Genomic DNA, 18,895 nt, shown 5'->3' with positions numbered 1-18,895 from the left:
AATTACGGAAAGTCTTATACCTGTACATATCTGTCCCGTCCGAGCTCTCCGAGAGTGGCCCAAAAGGGTTAATGTCCCAGGGGCAGAGGCAGTTAATGTACATTTGGTAGATACTGTAGGGAGGAGGCAGTTTACAGTAAATATGGGAATGGTGCCACGAGGTAGCAGGGCCTGAGGGATGGGTTCAGACTGGAAATAGCACTCCCGGGGCAGGACAGATCTGCCTGGATCCACAGAGGGAAAACAGACAGAGAAACAATGGGGCCTGCCTGCCCCTCTCACCAGGTTATAAAAGCTGAGGATCCTGGAGTCACCGCCAGAGGCTTCCAGCTATGGCTACCAAGGTGGCAATGAGGGTGGAAGGGCACCAGGCAAACATGGCGGCAGCGAGGGAACACATGATGGCAGTGACCAGGAACTACATCTCCCAACCCAGGCTCAGTGAGTAGCAAGGATTCCTCCAGCACAGGGGAACCCTATATATGGGGACCAAAGTACTGACAATCTGTATACCCCTACCCTTATACTGTGATATATAGTGTATGGATATGCCTTAGCACATCTGCAGGTATTTGTTATACCCTTGAGCTGTTCTTCATATGCTTAATTGGAAACAAGTGACTTCACAGCCTTCCCACATGAATTTCCTGCTGTAGTGCAACAGGAAGCCAGAAGCAGCTTTCTCTTCTCCAGGACCCAATGCAAAAGGAAAGAAAATATATATATAAAGGGATAGGTGTCCCTTAAGAAATATGTATTATATAAAGTATCTAGATGTATACATATGAGCAGGAACTGCCATATTGTTTCCCTAAGACAGTACAGAATTAGGGTTTGACTTACTGTGTGCCCAGAACATTCCTTCTCTGTATATTTGTATTTATACATATGGGTAGGGGGTGCTATAGTGTTTCCCTTAGACAGTACAGTATGGGGGTACAGCTTATTGTGTGCCCAGAACATTCCTTCTCTGTATATTTGTATTTATACATATGGGTAGGGGGTGCCATAGTGTTTCCCTTAGACAGTACAGTATGGGGGTACAGCTTATTGTGTGCCCAGAACATTCCTTCTCTGTATATTTGTATTTATACATATGGGTAGGAGGTGCCATAGTGTTTCCCTTAGACAGTACAGTATGTGGGTACAGCTTATTGTGTGCCCAGAACATTCCTTCTCTGTATATTTGTATTTATACATATGGGTAGGAGGTGCCATAGTGTTTCCCTTAGACAGTACAGTATGGGGGTACAGCTTATTGTGTGCCCAGAACATTCCTTCTCTGTATATTTGTATTTATACATATGGGTAGGAGGTGCCATAGTGTTTCCCTTAGACAGTACAGTATGGGGGTACAGCTTATTGTGTGCCCAGAACATTCCTTCTCTGTATATTTGTATTTATACATATGGGTAGGAGGTGCCATAGTGTTTCCCTTAGACAGTACAGTATGGGGGTACAGCTTATTGTGTGCCCAGAACATTCCTTCTCTGTATATTTGTATTTATACATATGGGTAGGAGGTGCCATAGTGTTTCCCTTAGACAGTACAGTATGGGGGTACAGCTTATTGTGTGCCCAGAACATTCCTTCTCTGTATATTTGTATTTATACATATGGGTAGGGGGTGCCATAGTGTTTCCCTTAGACAGTACAGTATGGGGGTACAGCTTATTGTGTGCCCAGAACATTCCTTCTCTGTATATTTGTATTTATATATATGGGTAGGAGGTGCCATATTATTTCCATGAGGGTATAGCTTGTTGTGTGCCCAGAGCATTCCTTCTATATATTCTTTATTGGCAAATTCTCTGGTTATTTCTGATTAATCCTAGAGACAAATATACCCTGACTGTCTGTCCCTGCCCCAAATTATTACCCCAGACCTAGGCCTGAACCTTCAGCAGTCTCCCTGTGCCCTTGGGCAGCCCATAATAAGGCGTGAGTGTTGCACAATGAGTGTTTGTATTGGGTTCACTATGTTGCAATAAAATCACTTCACCCTTGAAAAGATCCCAGTGAAAGTGTAAACACCTGGCGCAGTCGCCTTATTGACTGTAAACTCCCTGAGAGCCTCTGCCGTTGCCCAATGTTACTCTGCCGGCCGCCCTGTCATCAGTGTAAAGAAAACCCTCTGTATTTGCTATCAACTAACAGTGACCCCTCTAGAGCCGACTATATATATATATATATATATATAAATTATATTGATGTAATATAAAGTTGGGTCATTTTTCTATGGGACCAAACTGTAAATTATATCCCTATAAACAGTGCTTAGTGATGTCATTTTTGTCACATGACTCACTAAAACGTGTATATTATAAAAAATAAAGTACCCCCTGTTTTAAAATATGAGGATATTAGAAATCACCTCGGAGTTCCATGACCTGTATAAAAGGCCTCGGTGACTTATAATATCCCTATATGTTACAATAGGGGGTACTTTATTCACTATATATTATAAGGAACTCCTCGGGGGCTTATAATATCCCTATATGTTACAATAGGGGGTACTTTATTCACTATATATTATAAGGAACTCCTCGGGGACTTATAATATCCCTATATGTTACAATAGGGGGTACTGTATTCACTATACATTATAAGGAACTCCTCGGGGGCTTATAATATCCCTATATGTTACAATAGGGGGTACTTTATTCACTATATATTATAAGGAACTCCTCAGGGGCTTATAATATCCCTATATGTTACAATAGGGGGTACTTTATTCACTATATATTATAAGGAACTCCTCGGGGGCTTATAATATCCCTATATGTTACAATAGGGGGTATTTTATTCACTATACATTATAAGGAACTCCTCGGGGACTTATAATATCCCTATATGTTACAATAGGGGGTATTTTATTCACTATACATTATAAGGAACTCCTCGGGGGCTTATAATATCCCTATATGTTACAATAGGGGGTACTTTATTCACTATATATTATAAGGAACTCCTCGGGGACTTATAATATCCCTATATGTTACAATAGGGGGTACTTTATTCACTATATATTATAAGGAACTCCTCGGGGGCTTATAATATCCCTATATGTTACAATAGGGGGTATTTTATTCACTATACATTATAAGGAACTCCTCGGGGACTTATAATATCCCTATATGTTACAATAGGGGGTACTTTATTCACTATATATTATAAGGAACTCCTCGGGGGCTTATAATATCCCTATATGTTACAATAGGGGGTACTTTATTCACTATATATTATAAGGAACTCCTCGGGGACTTATAATATCCCTATATGTTACAATAGGGGGTACTTTATTCACTATATATTATAAGGAACTCCTCGGGGGCTTATAATATCCCTATATGTTACAATAGGGGGTACTTTATTCACTATATATTATAAGGAACTCCTCGGGGACTTATAATATCCCTATATGTTACAATAGGGGGTACTTTATTCACTATATATTATAAGGAACTCCTCGGGGGCTTATAATATCCCTATATGTTACAATAGGGGGTACTTTATTCACATTTATTTAAATTATAAATTATATTTCTTGGCCTTACTACCACCCCACACATGGACTGGGTATAAGGGAGTGGGGAGGGGATATCAGTGGGCATAACACCCTGCAGCCACAGATCCTGCTCCCCCGATAGTTATGCCACTTTGTGTGGGGGGTTTGAGGGGGGTCACAGGTACACAAGAGATAGGCAGCCCAAGAGTTATAGCAATGTCCATTTTCCAGTGCTGCTGGGAGTTGTAGTTTGGCAACAGATATATATTGCAGCTTTAGGGTAGTCCCACCTCTGCTACATGCAACTGATAGGGTGCTCTTTAGCTTCACCCTCGGTAGGCAGGGAGATGTAGGACCAGGGGCCACAGGGTGAATTAGAGTATTTGGGGGCCCAGTGCATGATGCCAGATGGGCCAGTTGGATGCCCTTGAGGTGCTTAGAATGAGCCCCATAGGCTATCAGGGTAGTGCTAGAGGGGTGAGTGCCCATTCTGTACAGGGTAGGGATGCCATACACTATAAGTCACTGTGCCAGAAAGCAATGCCCCTATGCCGGGTTCTAATCTGTTTCACTGCAAAACCTTTTGACTCATTCTCCGCTCAGTCCCCTGGCACCACCGGGCACAGCTGGCACCAACAGCGCTTTTTAAATTCTCACACATTCGCTGCTCAGCCCGATGATGCAGTTGGCTTTATGGCACTACGGAGGATATTTGGGTCACAGGCCACACACTGTTCCCAGGTAGTGATATGGTTAATGTCACATTACGGGGTGTTAAGTGCAACCCAATGCATTTATAGTAGGGGACGAAAATGCTCGTTTCTTGAGGCAAACTGAATTGACGTGTGTCAGAAGAAGAGTTTAGTTACCCTTAAGGTAATGATTGTTTTATAAAGGAGCCAATGAGCATTGCTGGAATTACTTTGCCTTGGCCTGTAGGGGGCAGCGGCTGGGTAGTTCCCACACTGGGGCTCATTTACTAAGAGTGGGTAGGTGCCAATGGGAACAAGTTTATAGCCAGGGCTGTGAATATACACAGAGCAACGGGCACAGGGACAAGAAGGGAAGAACAAGGGAGGTTTTTATGTTGCCCCCCCCCCCAGTCATTTCTGAGATGGGCCCAAATCCTCAATCACACGTCTCATTCATTAATGGGCTCGGGGGTAGCTGTTTAAGCGCCACACCATCTGGTCATTAACTGCTCGGAAAGCCTTGTGCAGTGGCCATTTCTGCTTAATTAGAGCTGCTGCAGTAATTACCGTGTTGTCCTTACTCTGCGCAACATGGAAAGTGGGCGAGGAAACAACTGCTCTTTCCCTGTATAATCCTTTGTGCCCTATAGCGCCTGTCCCCACTGACTTCTAACAGGTTAGCCTGACAAGTCTCCGGCCAATGGGAATCCAGCCAAAATCTGCCCAGGATCTCTGTTTAAAGGGGAAATAAACAAGGGCGCCAGGGTTTGTTCAGCTGAATAATATAAATGGCCTCCCATTGGTCCAAAGCAGAAAGTTATTGTGATTTAAAAGTCTCTGTGTAAGTTGCAGAACCATAGTTTGCCTGGGTTACTTGCATAGAGTTCACTGGCTGAACCCCCAACTTTTACTGACTGACCCCCCGGTGATGAACCCCCAGGTCACTAATTCCCCTGTGTTACTGACTGACCCCCCAGTGTAAGTGATGGACCCCCGGGTCACTAATTCCCCTGTGTTACTGACTGACCCCCCTGTGTAAGCGATGGACCCCCGGGTCACTAATTCCCCTGTGTTACTGACTGACCCCCCTGTGTAAGTGATGGACCCCCGGGTCACTAATTCCCCTGTGTTACTGACTGACCCCCCTGTGTAAGCGATGGACCCCCGGGTCACTAATTCCCCTGTGTTACTGACTGACCCCCCTGTGTAAGTGATGGACCCCCGGGTCACTAATTCCCCTGTGTTACTGACTGACCCCCCAGTGATGGACCCCCGGGTCACTAATTCCCCTGTGTTACTGACTGACCCCCCTGTGTAAGCGATGGACCCCCGGGTCACTAATTCCCCTGTGTTACTGACTGACCCCCCTGTGTAAGTGATGGACCCCCGGGTCACTAATTCCCCTGTGTTACTGACTGACCCCCCTGTGTAAGCGATGGACCCCCGGGTCACTAATTCCCCTGTGTTACTGACTGACCCCCCTGTGTAAGCGATGGACCCCCGGGTCACTAATTCCCCTGTGTTACTGACTGACCCCCCTGTGTAAGTGATGGACCCCCAGGTCACTAATTCCCCTGTGTTACTGACTGACCCCCCTGTGTATGTGATGGACCCCCGGGTCACTAATTCCCCTGTGTTACTGACTGACCCCCCTACTCTGATGCTGAACGGATGCCCCCTGTGTGCCTGGATGATTCCCCAGTTGTACTGACTGCCGCCCCCCATGTTACCAACCCCAGAACCCCAATCTCATAATCTCTGTGTAACTGACTGATCCCCCACATGGTATTTACTAATACACCTGTTGCTTCTCACTGATGCCCCTGTACTACTGACAATTCCCCTCCCTGTATTAATTACCCCCCCCCGCGTTACTGACTAATCTCCCAGTGTTTCTTACTGAGCCCCTACATAATTTACTGCCCCCCTCCCCGTGTTACTGATTTAGGGCCCTGTTTACATTGTATTAGTTATTGACAGTTTTCGTGTATGTTTAATTACTCACCCAGTTATGGTACCATGCTGCAAAATAGGTTGGGATTTTATAAATACATGTTAATAATAATAGTAATTTCCCAAGGTTTCATACCAAGCCTCTATAATATTTTCTGCCCCAGGTGTAACTAGCTTATCTCCTGTGTCAATAAATTATTTACCCTGTGTACCCAACGCTCCCCAAGTGTTACAGACTGATCCCCTTAATGTCACTCCCTAATTCCCCATGTTACTGACCGATCCCCCCCATGTTACTGACTGATCCCCATATTACTGATCCCCCATGTTAGATTGATCCCCATGTTACAGACTGATCCCCATGTTACAGACTGATCCCCCCATGTTACAGACTGATCCCCATGTTACAGACTGATCCCCCCATGTTACAGACTGATCCCCCCATGTTACAGACTGATCCCCCATGTTACAGACTGATCCCCCCATGTTACAGACTGATCCCCCATGTTACAGACTGATCCCCCCATGTTACAGACTGATCCCCCCATGTTACAGGACTGATCCCCCATGTTACAGACTGATCCCCCCATGTTACAGACTGATCCCCCATGTTACAGACTGATCCCCCCATGTTACAGACTGATCCCCCCATGTTACAGACTGATCCCCCATGTTACAGACTGATCCCCCCATGTTACAGACGATCCCCCATGTTCAGACTGATCCCCCCCGTGTACAGACTGATCCCCCCATGTTACAGACTGATCCCCCATGTTACAGACTGATCCCCCATGTTACAGACTGATCCCCCCATGTTACAGACTGATCCCCCCCCCATGTTACTGACTGTTTATTTTGGTTCTTGACTGATCCCCCATGTTATCAAGTGATTCTCTGTGTTACTGACTAATTCCCTTGTGTATCTGACTGATCCCCCATGTTACAGACTGATCCCCCCATGTTACAGACTGATCCCCCCATGTTACAGACTGATCCCCCATGTTACAGACTGATCCCCCCATGTTACAGACTGATCCCCCCATGTTACAGACTGAATCCCCCCATGTTACAGACTGATCCCCCCATGTTACAGACTGATCCCCCCATGTTACAGACTGATCCCCCATGTTACAGACTGATCCCCCCATGTTACAGACTGATCCCCCATGTTACAGACTGATCCTCCCATGTTACAGACTGATCCCCCATGTTACAGACTGATCCCCCATGTTACAGACTGATCCCCCCCCCATGTTACAGACTGATTCCCCATGTTACAGACTGATCCCCCATGTTACAGACTGATCCCCCCATGTTACAGACTGATCCCCCCATGTTACAGACTGATCCCCCATGTTACAGACTGATCCCCCATGTTACAGACTGATCCCCCATGTTACAGACTGATCCCCCCATGTTACAGACTGATCCCCCATGTTACAGACTGATCCCCCATGTTACAGACTGATCCCCCCATGTTACAGACTGATCCCCCATGTTACAGACTGATCCCCCCATGTTACAGACTGATCCCCCCATGTTACAGACTGATCCCCCATGTTACAGACTGATCCTATTAAGAATAAGAGTCTATAAAGTCTATAATTACTTTGGCTGTGCAATAACAGTTGTGTGCTTTTAATTAAAAACAATGACCAATTGAAATAAAGAGCAAAGAGAAATGAATGGGGAGCCAGAGGGTTTTATACACAAACAAGAAAACACGTTTCAATATTTTTGTCCCCAAAAGCCTAATTAATAGCTGAAACCTCCTTTATTTTAGTGGTTGGATTTGTGCATAAAATGAAGATGCAGGTGTCCCCCCGATGTGCGGGGGCCCCGGGCGCAGCTGTGGGAGCTTTGTGGGTGCCCTCAAGCAGGACCTGATTCCAAGTGACATAATTCCTATAGAAACAGGAGGTCCTGCGGCCGGGGCTTCTCCTCCATAACGTGCCATGTCTGACGGGTGTGAAAATGATTAGCGACTCATTACGCTTCTTTCCCCTTCAACAATGACTGCTCTTTCACAAAACATTTCAAAGTTTTAGCGGCTGTTTCTCTGAGCGACGAGAACGTTCCGATTTCCTGCTGGGTCAGCGCAGCGAGAGAAAAACCCACCAACTTCCTCCTGTTCCCTAATAATAATCACCCCAAATAAGCACAAAAACACTCAAAAAAGGCCAAGGGAGTTTTTTTCCCCTTAATACGAGGCACTGATTTATATTTATAATTATACAAGAGTTTTAGTACAGGTACTGTTTTATTATTACAGGGAAAAGGGAATCATTTAACCATTAAATAAACCCAATAGGGCTGTTCTGCCCCCAATAAGGGGTAATTATATCTTAGTTGGGATCAAGTACAGGTACTGTTTTATTATTACAGAGAAAAGGGAATCATTTAACCATGAAATAAACCCAATAGGGCTGTTCTGCCCCCAATAAGGGGTAATTATATCTTAGTTGGGATCAAGTACAGGTACTGTTTTATTATTACAGAGAAAAGGGAATCATTTAACCATGAAATAAACCCAATAGGGCTGTTCTGCCCCAATAAGGGGTAATTATATCTTAGTTGGGATCAAGTACAGGTACTGTTTTATTATTACAGAGAAAAGGGAATCATTTAACCATTAAATAAACCCAATAGGGCTGTTCTGCCCCAATAAGGGGTAATTATATCTTAGTTGGGATCAAGTACAGGTACTGTTTTATTATTACAGAGAAAAGGGAATCATTTAACCATTAAATAAACCCAATAGGGCTGTTCTGCCCCAATAAGGGGTAATTATATCTTAGTTGGGATCAAGTACAGGTACTTTTTTATTATTACAGAGAAAAGGGAATCATTTAACCATTAAATAAACCCAATAGGGCTGTTCTGCCCCCAATAAGGGGTAATTATATCTTAGTTGGGATCAAGTACAGGTACTGTTTTATTATTACAGAGAAAAGGGAATCATTTAACCATGAAATAAACCCAATAGGGCTGTTCTGCCCCCAATAAGGGGTAATTATATCTTAGTTGGGATCAAGTACAGGTACTGTTTTATTATTACAGAGAAAAGGGAATCATTTAACCATTAAATAAACCCAATAGGGCTGTTCTGCCCCAATAAGGGGTAATTATATCTTAGTTGGGATCAAGTACAGGTACTGTTTTATTATTACAGAGAAAAAGGAAATCATTTTTTAAAATTAGAATTATTTGTGTATAATGGAGTCTATGGGAGATGGCCTTTCTGTAATTTGGAACTTTCTGGATAACCAGCTTCCGGATAAGGGTTCCCATACCTGTACTAGAATAAGAATTAAATAATAGTAAATTTATTTAAAAAATCCACTTTTTTGGGTTTTAACTGAACCCAGAATCCTTTGTGAAGCTTTGGCCAAATACCGAACTGAATCCCAACTTGGATATACAAATAAGGCCACAGAAGGGTTAAAGAGAACTGTGATTTTAGGTATTTGGATTTGGTTTGGCCGGACACGGGGGTTCGTCTGAATCCAAATCCTGTTGAAAAAGGCTGAATCTTGGGCAAAACCCGAACGATTCGGTGCATCCCTTGAAAAGATATTTTTATAAAAATCTAACCAAAATAGATAAAAAGTAAATAATAATAATTATACTAATATTGATATTATTGTATAATCATTATGTTTCTATTAATATAACAGTAGTAATGTTATTGTATCAATAGATAATAATGCCAGATTAATAATGCAAATGATATTACCTAATATACTTGGGGAAACCTTAATTGCTTATTAATTACTATCTGTCTCTGTAGCAGGCACAGCCCATAGGGTTAAAGTTCTGGACAATTAGGTAGAAAACCAAATCCCCCCCCACAGGGCAATAGGGCTCTGTAGTAGCCGGGCTGTACCAAGATCTATAGGATGGGGGTGCAGCCCACTGGTGCCCTGAGGGTTCGGCCCCATTTGGGGGAAATAAAACAAGAGGAATAAGCTGCCCCTGAGTTTGGTAGGGAAGCCATTGCTGGGAGAAGTGCAAATATTCTCATTGAATATGACTCTGCCTTAAATCTGCGCTCTTGGCTTTTATTGATTTACTAATTATTTTTCTGGCAAGAGCTCAGGGATTCAAACCAAATTCCCTTTTTTCCCGCAGGACTCATGACAGAGGCCATTAACAATGACAATTAGAGATCCGGTTAAGACGCAGCACATTCCCTTTTGTGTCAGGCCCCCCCCCCCCCCCAGCCGTCCCACAGTCATGTGCTCCTGACCCCAGTGACCCCCATTCTAGCAGGCGTGAAGGCGTACGCAGCCCCTCACACCCCAGCCGCCCTGCTGCACCCCCCAGCACTCATCCTGCCGCCGCTCACACCCCCTCACACCCCAGCCGCCCTGCTGCACCCCCAGCACTCATCCTGCCACCGCTGCTCACACCCCCTCACACCCCAGCCACCCTGATGCACCCCCCAGCACTCATCCTGCCACCGCTGCTCACACCCCCTCACACCCCAGCCGCCCTGCTGCACCCCCAGCACTCATCCTGCCACCGCTGCTCACACCCCCTCACACCCCAGCCACCCTGATGCACCCCCCAGCACTCATCCTGCCACCGCTGCTCACACCCCTCACACCCCAGCCGCCCTGCTGCACCCCCAGCACTCATCCTGCCACCGCTGCTCACACCCCCTCCACACCCAGCCACCCTGCTGCACCCCCCAGCACTCATCCTGCCACCGCTGCTCACAACCCCCTCACACCCCAGCCACCCTGCTGCACCCCCCAGCACTCATCCTGCCACCGCTGCTTCACACCCCCTCACACCCCAGCCACCCTGCTGCACCCCCCAGCACTCATCCTGCCACCGCTGCTCACACCCCTCACACCCCAGCCGCCCTGCTGCACCCCCAGCACTCATCCTGCCACCGCCGCTCACACCCCCTCACCACCCCAGCCACCCTGCTGCACCCCCAGCACTCATCCTGCCACCGGCTGCTCACACCCCCTCACACCCCAGCCACCCTGCTGCACCCCCCAGCACTCATCCTGCCACCGCTGCTCACACCCCCTCACACCCCAGCCGCCCTGCTGCACCCCAGCACTCATCCTGCCACCGCCGCTCACACCCCCTCACACCCCAGCCACCCTGCTGCACCCCCCAGCACTCATCCTGCCGCCGCTTCACACCCCCTCACACCCCAGCCACCCTGCTGCACCCCCCAGCACTCATCCTGCCCGCCGCCACTCACTCACTTACTGCCCATGGGGTTACCCAATTCCTTCCCCCATCATCCCCTGTATCAGTTACACTGTTCCCCGCCCCATCACCCCCTGTATCCCTGCCCTGTATAAATACATGAGATTATGAAATTCAGTGGAATAGTTATGATATTATTTGCCGGATCATACAACAAACATTTTTGGCCACGCCCACTTTATGGCCACGCCCCAATTGCCACACCCCGTTTTTAAAATAGTTAAAATAGTGCCCACGATGGCCCAATAGACAGCACCCCCATAGACAGTGCCCCCATAGACAGTGCCCCCCATACACAGTGCCCCATTTGCCCCCATAAACAGTACCCCCCATAGACAGTGCCCCCAATTGACCCCATAGACCATGCCCTCAATTGCCCCACAGACAGTAGCCCCCATACAAAGTGCCCCCATAGAAAGTACCCTCCATACACAATGCCCCCATAGAAAGTGCCCCCATACACAGTGCCCCCATACACAGTAGCCCTCCTTACACAGTGCCCCCCATACAGTGCCCCCCCATACACAGTAGCCCTCCTTACACAGTGCCCCCCCATACAGTGCCCCCCATACACAGTACCCCCCATACACAGTGCCCCCCCCATACACAGTGCCCCCATACACAGTGCCCCCCATACACAGTAGCCCTCCTTACACAGTGCCCCCATACACAGTGCCCCCCATACACAGTAGCCCTCCATACACAGTGCCCCCCATACACAGTAGCCCTCCACACACAGTTCCTCCCATACACAGTGCCCCCCCATACACAGTAGCCCTCCTTACACAGTGCCCCCCCATACACAGTAGCCCTCCACACACAGTTCCCCCCATACACAGTGCCCCCCCATACACAGTAGCCCTCCTTACACAGTGCCCCCCCATACACAGTAGCCCTCCACACACAGTTCCCCCCATACACACTGCCCCCCCATACACAGTAGCCCTCCTTACACAGTGCCCCCCATACACAGTAGCCCTCCTTACACAGTGCCCCCCATACACAGTAGCCCTCCTTACACAGTGTCCCCCCATACAGTGCCCCCCACACACAGTGCCCCCCATACACAGTGGCCCTCCTTACACAGAGCCCCCCCATACACAGAGCCCCCCACACACAGTGCCCCCCCATACACAGTAGCCCTCCTTACACAGTGCCCCCCATACACAGTAGCCCTCCATACACAGTGCCCCCCATACACAGTACCCCCCCATACACAGAGCCCCCCAATTGCCCCCATAGTGAGTACCTCCAATAGAAAATGCCCCCATACATAGCGGCCCCCATAGACTTCTTGGGCTCCTGCTCCTTATTCGGCTCCTCGTATGGCGGTGACAGGACCTTTTATAAGGTTGCGCCCGTGCTTACGCGTGACGTCACACCCACAGGCGCAACCTTATAAAAGGACCTGTCGCCGCCGTACGAGGAGCCGAATAAGGAGCAGGAGCCCAAGAAGAGACGGAGCCGGAGCGCTCCGCTGTAGCCAGCGCATCCCGCTGGCCTGGATAGTTTAATGAATGTTCTGCATTTCCGTAATGCGGGACATTCATTGAACAATCCGGAACAGCGGGATGCGCTGTAAAAACCGGGACTGTCCCGCGAAAAGCGGGACAGTTGGGGGGTATGATACAATGTAGTTGTATATTTTACTTGTGGTTATACTTGTATTGGCTTTTGTCTGTCACTGTCAGGTCTATGGCAGAGCCCCCTGATTATTCCCTATTGGATATGGAGATTTGCCAGAGATGTTTGTCGCTCCGTCCAAGTCATTGCTCGCTGGAAGCTGCCGAATGGGTTCCTGGTACTTGTCCCCAGCTCCACTTGGCAAGTTCCTGCAGCTTGGCAGCCCCCCATTTGGCAGGAAGCCCCCAACTCAGCCTTTGTCTCTTCCCAGCAAACAATCTGTCCAACTGGACAAAATGTGATCTAAATTGTGTGCTGGCCACGGCCCACGGACAGTCTGTGCCCAACTCTACTGTGTGCTTCAGTTATAGAGAGGCCCCCCAGCCCCACTGTATATTCCATTCTATCGGGCAGAGCGGTTATAGAGAGGCCCCCCAGCCCCACTGTATATTCCATTCTATCGGGCAGAGCGGTTATAGAGATACACGGCATACAAGAACAGGGCCAGTCCCCTATGGAGCTTATGGTGCAGTCGGTGCATCGGTTCCCCCAGACAGCGCCGGGTCTGTGTGCTAAGGTACCAGGACAAACAGGCTTGTATGTGAGGTGGTCCCAGGCAAGGGCCACACATACGGCGAGCGACAAAAGAAGCAACAACACTTGCAAATTAATCCGTTCCTCTCTGAATCAATGAAAAAACGGACTCTCTCCGGCTGCGTGTTTCTCTTTGGAGGCCGCAGCCGGGCCCTTGTTGTGTCTCCCATTTGTATCGGAGCCTTTTTTTTTCCCCCCTTCACGCTTGGCCGGTCCGGCTTTTCTTTGAGAATTTTGTTCCCAGTTCCCTCACATGACCATGCAGGTGTGTATGGGAACCCGGCGCTGTAATTAGTGGCATAGTGTGAGATTTCCCGCTGAGCCTTTAACAAGGCCTGAGCGCTTTGGATAGGCCGGGGCAACTTGACAGCACTGCCCAGCCTGACACTTCCAACAATGAGCAGGGTGCAAAGGGCAACCGGGGAGGCGGGGGGCGAAGCTGTGCCCTATTTAGGATTGTGTTTAAGTGTCTAAAAGACTTTTTTTTCCACTGAATCAGCGGGGGGGGCCCTATCTGTGCCGCTACTTTCTGCAACCGGCCAAATGTAACTCAAACTGCAACATTTAAAGGGGAATAGAGTCGCTTCCATCAGCTGCTTTGTTCACACGTTACTGCATTACAAACATCAATGTTTAGACACCCCCTCGTCCATTAGTGAAGGCAGCGGCTCTATTGCTGCCTGTCGGTGTGATTTGCTGCCGCAACAGGCAGATGGTGGTACTGCAAGTGACAGGGCTGTATTATTGATTACAGGAAAACTATACCTGTTTATAAAAATATACAGTGTAAAACAGCTCATATGTAAAACCCTGCTTCATCTAAATAAACCAATTTCTTAAAAATATACTTTTTTCATAGTATGTGCCATTGGGTAATCCTAAATAGGAAACTGCCATTTTAGGTACTAAGGGCCGCCCCCTGGGATCATAGGAGTCACAGTGCACACAAACAAGCCAAGGCACACATACATGCTAGGCCCCATCAGCCAATGAATGGGCAGAGTTCTGCCTTTTGCTCCCACACTACTTCCTGTTACAGTTAGAGCTGCATCACTTCCTGTCAGCTGATCTCTGAGGGAGCACACAGACCATCACAAAATGGCGGCTCAAGGGGAAGGAAGTAAAAGGGCAATATTTACTGATATATATATTCCAGTTTGGTGAGATTCTTTAATAGGTCACTTAATATGATATAAACTATCTGTTGGTTACGTATTCATTTTGGGGGCTATAGTTTTCCTATAAAGTGTCAAAACAACAATTGTCTTTTCTCTTACTGGGTTTTTGCCACAATTTCTCTTATATATATATATATAAAGCATGGCAAAATAGAAAATACATCCCCCCCCCGAAATACCAACATACAGTGACACCCCTCCTTGTGCCCCAACAGCACACAATTAGCGCCTTCCTTAACCCCCCCCAGGTCAGTTTGGTTTGGTCCCTCCCCCCCCCCATCCCGTTAGGATGTGACTTAATAACGCATTGCTCTCAGGCCTAATTCTGATTACATGTGACAGGACTGTGAATTCTGGGAGGGGGAGCAGCTTAAAAGAATTTTTTTCCCCTTCTTGCTGAATCGACAGTCATTCCCAACAGCTTTTACTCCTTTAAAAATCTGAGCCCACCCAGTCAGCTTTTTTTGTTATTTAGGGCTGGAGGTGATTTTCTCCTGTAGTCGATTTTTTTTTTTTATCAGCAGCTCAACCCATCAATTACTAGAATTAGTGTTTTCCGCTGGAGTTTCACCTTTCTCTCATGTGCTCTGTGATTTCCTTGGCCGCCCCAGCATTCAGTTTGTGCAGCCTACAGCGCGGTGTCTGTGGTGAGAATGAATAGCGATGGGGGCACAGCTCGGGGAAAGATACCGCCGGCCTTTAGGGGGGAAATGGGCATTTTTAGTTTCAACTTGGACATTTTAGGCATTTTCGGTTAAAGTGAATATTGTAGCAAAAAGTATTCATATATAGATAGGTATTCTGTAGCCCCTACTGTAAATGATAAGGATATTAGCAGTCACTGAGGGGTTCTGTGCCCATATAAAGGCACAAGGCTGCAGGCTGAGTTATACAGGGAACTCTGAGTATCACTCATGTATTATAAGGGATAATGTACCCCCTACTGTAAATGATAAGGATATTAGCAGTCACTGAGGGGTTCTGTGCCCATATAAAGGCACAAGGCTGCAGGCTGAGTTACACAGGGAACTCTGAGTATCACTCATGTATTATAAGGGATAATGTACCCCCTACTGTAAATGATAAGGATATTAGCAGTCACTGAGGGGTTATGTGCCCATATAAAGGCACAAGGCTGCAGGCTGAGTTATACAGGGAACTCTGAGTATCACTCATGTATTATAAGGGATAATGTACCCCCTACTGTAAATGATAAGGATATTAGCAGTCACTGAGGGGTTCTGTGCCCATATAAAGGCACAAGGCTGCAGGCTGAGTTATACAGGGAACTCTGAGTATCACTCATGTATTATAAGGGATAATGTACCCCCTACTGTAAATGATAAGGATATTAGCAGTCACTGAGGGGTTCTGTGCCCATATAAAGGCACAAGGCTGCAGGCTGAGTTATACAGGGAACTCTGAGTATCACTCATGTATTATAAGGGATAATGTACCCCCTACTGTAAATGATAAGGATATTAGCAGTCACTGAGGGGTTCTGTGCCCATATAAAGGCACAAGGCTGCAGGCTGAGTTATACAGGGAACTCTGAGTATCACTCATGTATTATAAGGGATAATGTACCCCCTACTGTAAATGATAAGGATATTAGCAGTCACTGAGGGGTTCTGTGCCCATATAAAGGCACAAGGCTGCAGGCTGAGTTATACAGGGAACTCTGAGTATCACTCATGTATTATAAGGGATAATGTACCCCCTACTGTAAATGATAAGGATATTAGCAGTCACTGAGGGGTTCTGTGCCCATATAAAGGCACAAGGCTGCAGGCTGAGTTATATGGGGAACTCTGAAAGACTTTGAAGCGAGTAGCTGTTTCACACTATAATACTGTAGGCTTGCTATCAATAGACTGTGGGTAAATAGTCTATCATCTGGTTAAGAGTTTGAAGTTTACTTTTATTATATATAAATTTTGTTAAAACTGGTCTTTTCTTCCCCTATAGGTTACAGGACAGTGTGTGGAGTGAATGGACCTCTGGTTGTACTGGATAATGTTAAGGTACAGATAAGTAAATAACTGGATTTAAATTACATAAACACTATGAACATCTGTCTAACTTTTGACTATCTATCTTGAATCTCTGCCGTAAAGCAAGGGAGAACTGCAGTGTAATTTTGGCAGAAGGCAGTAAAGCAGTGACACAGGTACCAGTGAATAACCCCCATGTCAGTGCTTTAACTCAGCTTTAACTCATCACCGACAGAGAAGGAAGAGTGAACCAATCGACTGGAGGTCACGGCAACATTGGTTTGGGCAGCTTGGCCACATCTCACTGTGGAAGTTCTGGTGTCTGGAACGAGGAGAAATCCTGTGATCTGCTTTCAAGCAAAGCAACGTAGCATAATAATATAGGGAGGAAAGCCTTCCTCAAGCCTAATGAGCCATTGAACAGGAGAAAGGAAAATCCTCCTTGTAATGTGCGCGGGACAATGTAATTGCACAATCCACCCTTGTCTAAGGGGTTAATACCCTTCAAGAAAATATACATTGATTTTCATTTCTAATTACAGTGTGTAGTTATTCTAAAGAACCGGTTCATGAATGAACCTATACTATGCATTTAACAGGCAGTGGAATTCAGACAGTTTGCAGTTGGTCTCTATTTTTTATTCTTCATGTTTTACCAGTTTGGAATTTAATCTGGTTTCCTGGGGTCTCACTTACTAACAAATTGAAAAAGGAATGGGGAAAGTGGCTAAAAAATGGCAGGTAATAATTCTTGTTGCCGGGGTCAATCTCCTGGGCAACCAAAAATAATATTTGCTTGGAAGTTGAAGAGTCTAAACCGGCCTGACCGCACCGGTATATTTAAGGTTGGAGAGGAGGGACTAAGGTACAGCAGACCCCCTGGTCTGGACCCCCTGCGACCTGCGGAGTCTGCTGTATATATGGTTACACCAAAACCCACAAATATATATCTACAAATACAGGTATGGGATCCCTTATCCGGAAACCCGTTATCCAGAAAGTTCCGATTTACAGAAAGGCCATCTCCCATAGACTCCATTATAAGCAAATAATTCTAATTTTTAAAAATTATTTCCTTTTTCTCTGTAATAATAAAACAGTACCTGTACTTGATCCCAACTAAGATATAATTACCCCTTATTGGGGGCAGAACAGCCCTATTGGGTTTATTTCATGGTTAAATGATTCCCTTTTCTCTGTAATAATAAAACAGTACCTGTACTTGATCCCAACTAAGATATAATTACCCCTTATTGGGGCAGAACAGCCCTATTGGGTTTATTTAATGGTTAAATGATTCCCTTTTCTCTGTAATAATAAAACAGTACCTGTACTTGATCCCAACTAAGATATAATTACCCCTTATTGGGGCAGAACAGCCCTATTGGGTTTATTTAATGGTTAAATGATTCCCTTTTCTCTGTAATAATAAAACAGTACCTGTACTTGATCCCAACTAAGATATAATTACCCCTTATTGGGGCAGAACAGCCCTATTGGGTTTATTTCATGGTTAAATGATTCCCTTTTCTCTGTAATAATAAAACAGTACCTGTACTTGATCCCAACTAAGATATAATTAACAATTACGGAAAGATCCCTCATCCGAAAACCCCCAGGTCCCGAGTATTCTGGATAACAGGCGCCATACTTATACAGCTAAACAGCTAAGCAAGCATTCTGCCATTGTGGATAACACTTTATCCACCAGGGGTCGCTGTTTCCTTAAAGACTTTCCAAAAACAGCAAACAACATGGCAGCCCTGTTAAGGTGGATGGCTACAAATGCAGATGAAATAAGGCCCTCTAGACAAGACAGCTTATGTCAGGCGTGGGGGGGGGGCACATAGGGAAGGCGGGTAGGGAGGGCAAGTAGGGAGGGCACATAGGGAGGGCACATAGGCAAGGTGGGTAGGGAGGGCAAGTAGTGAGGGCACATAGGCAGGGCAAGGGGAGGCAGAACTGGAGAATCTCCAGGCTCTGTACAGGTTATAATGTTGGTCGCAGGCAAGACTGCCAATAATAATTGCAACAATATCATCTGAAGGAAAATAAGACGATGGCTCCGTACCAGCCAGTAATCTTATTAAATAGACTCTCTGGGAAAGAACACAACGCTTA

The 18,895-nt window shown here is 46.3% G+C and overlaps 1 protein-coding gene across 1 annotated transcript in view; it reads left to right on the top strand.

The window, feature by feature from the left end:
• Positions 1-355: 355 nt before the first annotated feature.
• Positions 356-18,895, top strand: part of atp6v1b1 (ATPase H+ transporting V1 subunit B1) — a 40,460-nt gene continuing 21,920 nt past the window's right edge. Inside the window, 2 exon segments of the mRNA NM_001114262.1 lie at positions 356-441; positions 16,749-16,804. Of these exon segments, the coding sequence (NP_001107734.1) occupies positions 378-441; positions 16,749-16,804 (120 nt within the window). The 5' untranslated portion in view covers positions 356-377.

Source organism: Xenopus tropicalis, chromosome 1, assembly GCF_000004195.4.
Source record: "Xenopus tropicalis strain Nigerian chromosome 1, UCB_Xtro_10.0, whole genome shotgun sequence".
Taxonomy (NCBI): Eukaryota; Metazoa; Chordata; class Amphibia; order Anura; family Pipidae; genus Xenopus; species Xenopus tropicalis.
The sequence above is the reverse complement of the archived record's forward strand: the minus strand, read 5'-3'. Positions and strand labels throughout refer to the sequence as shown.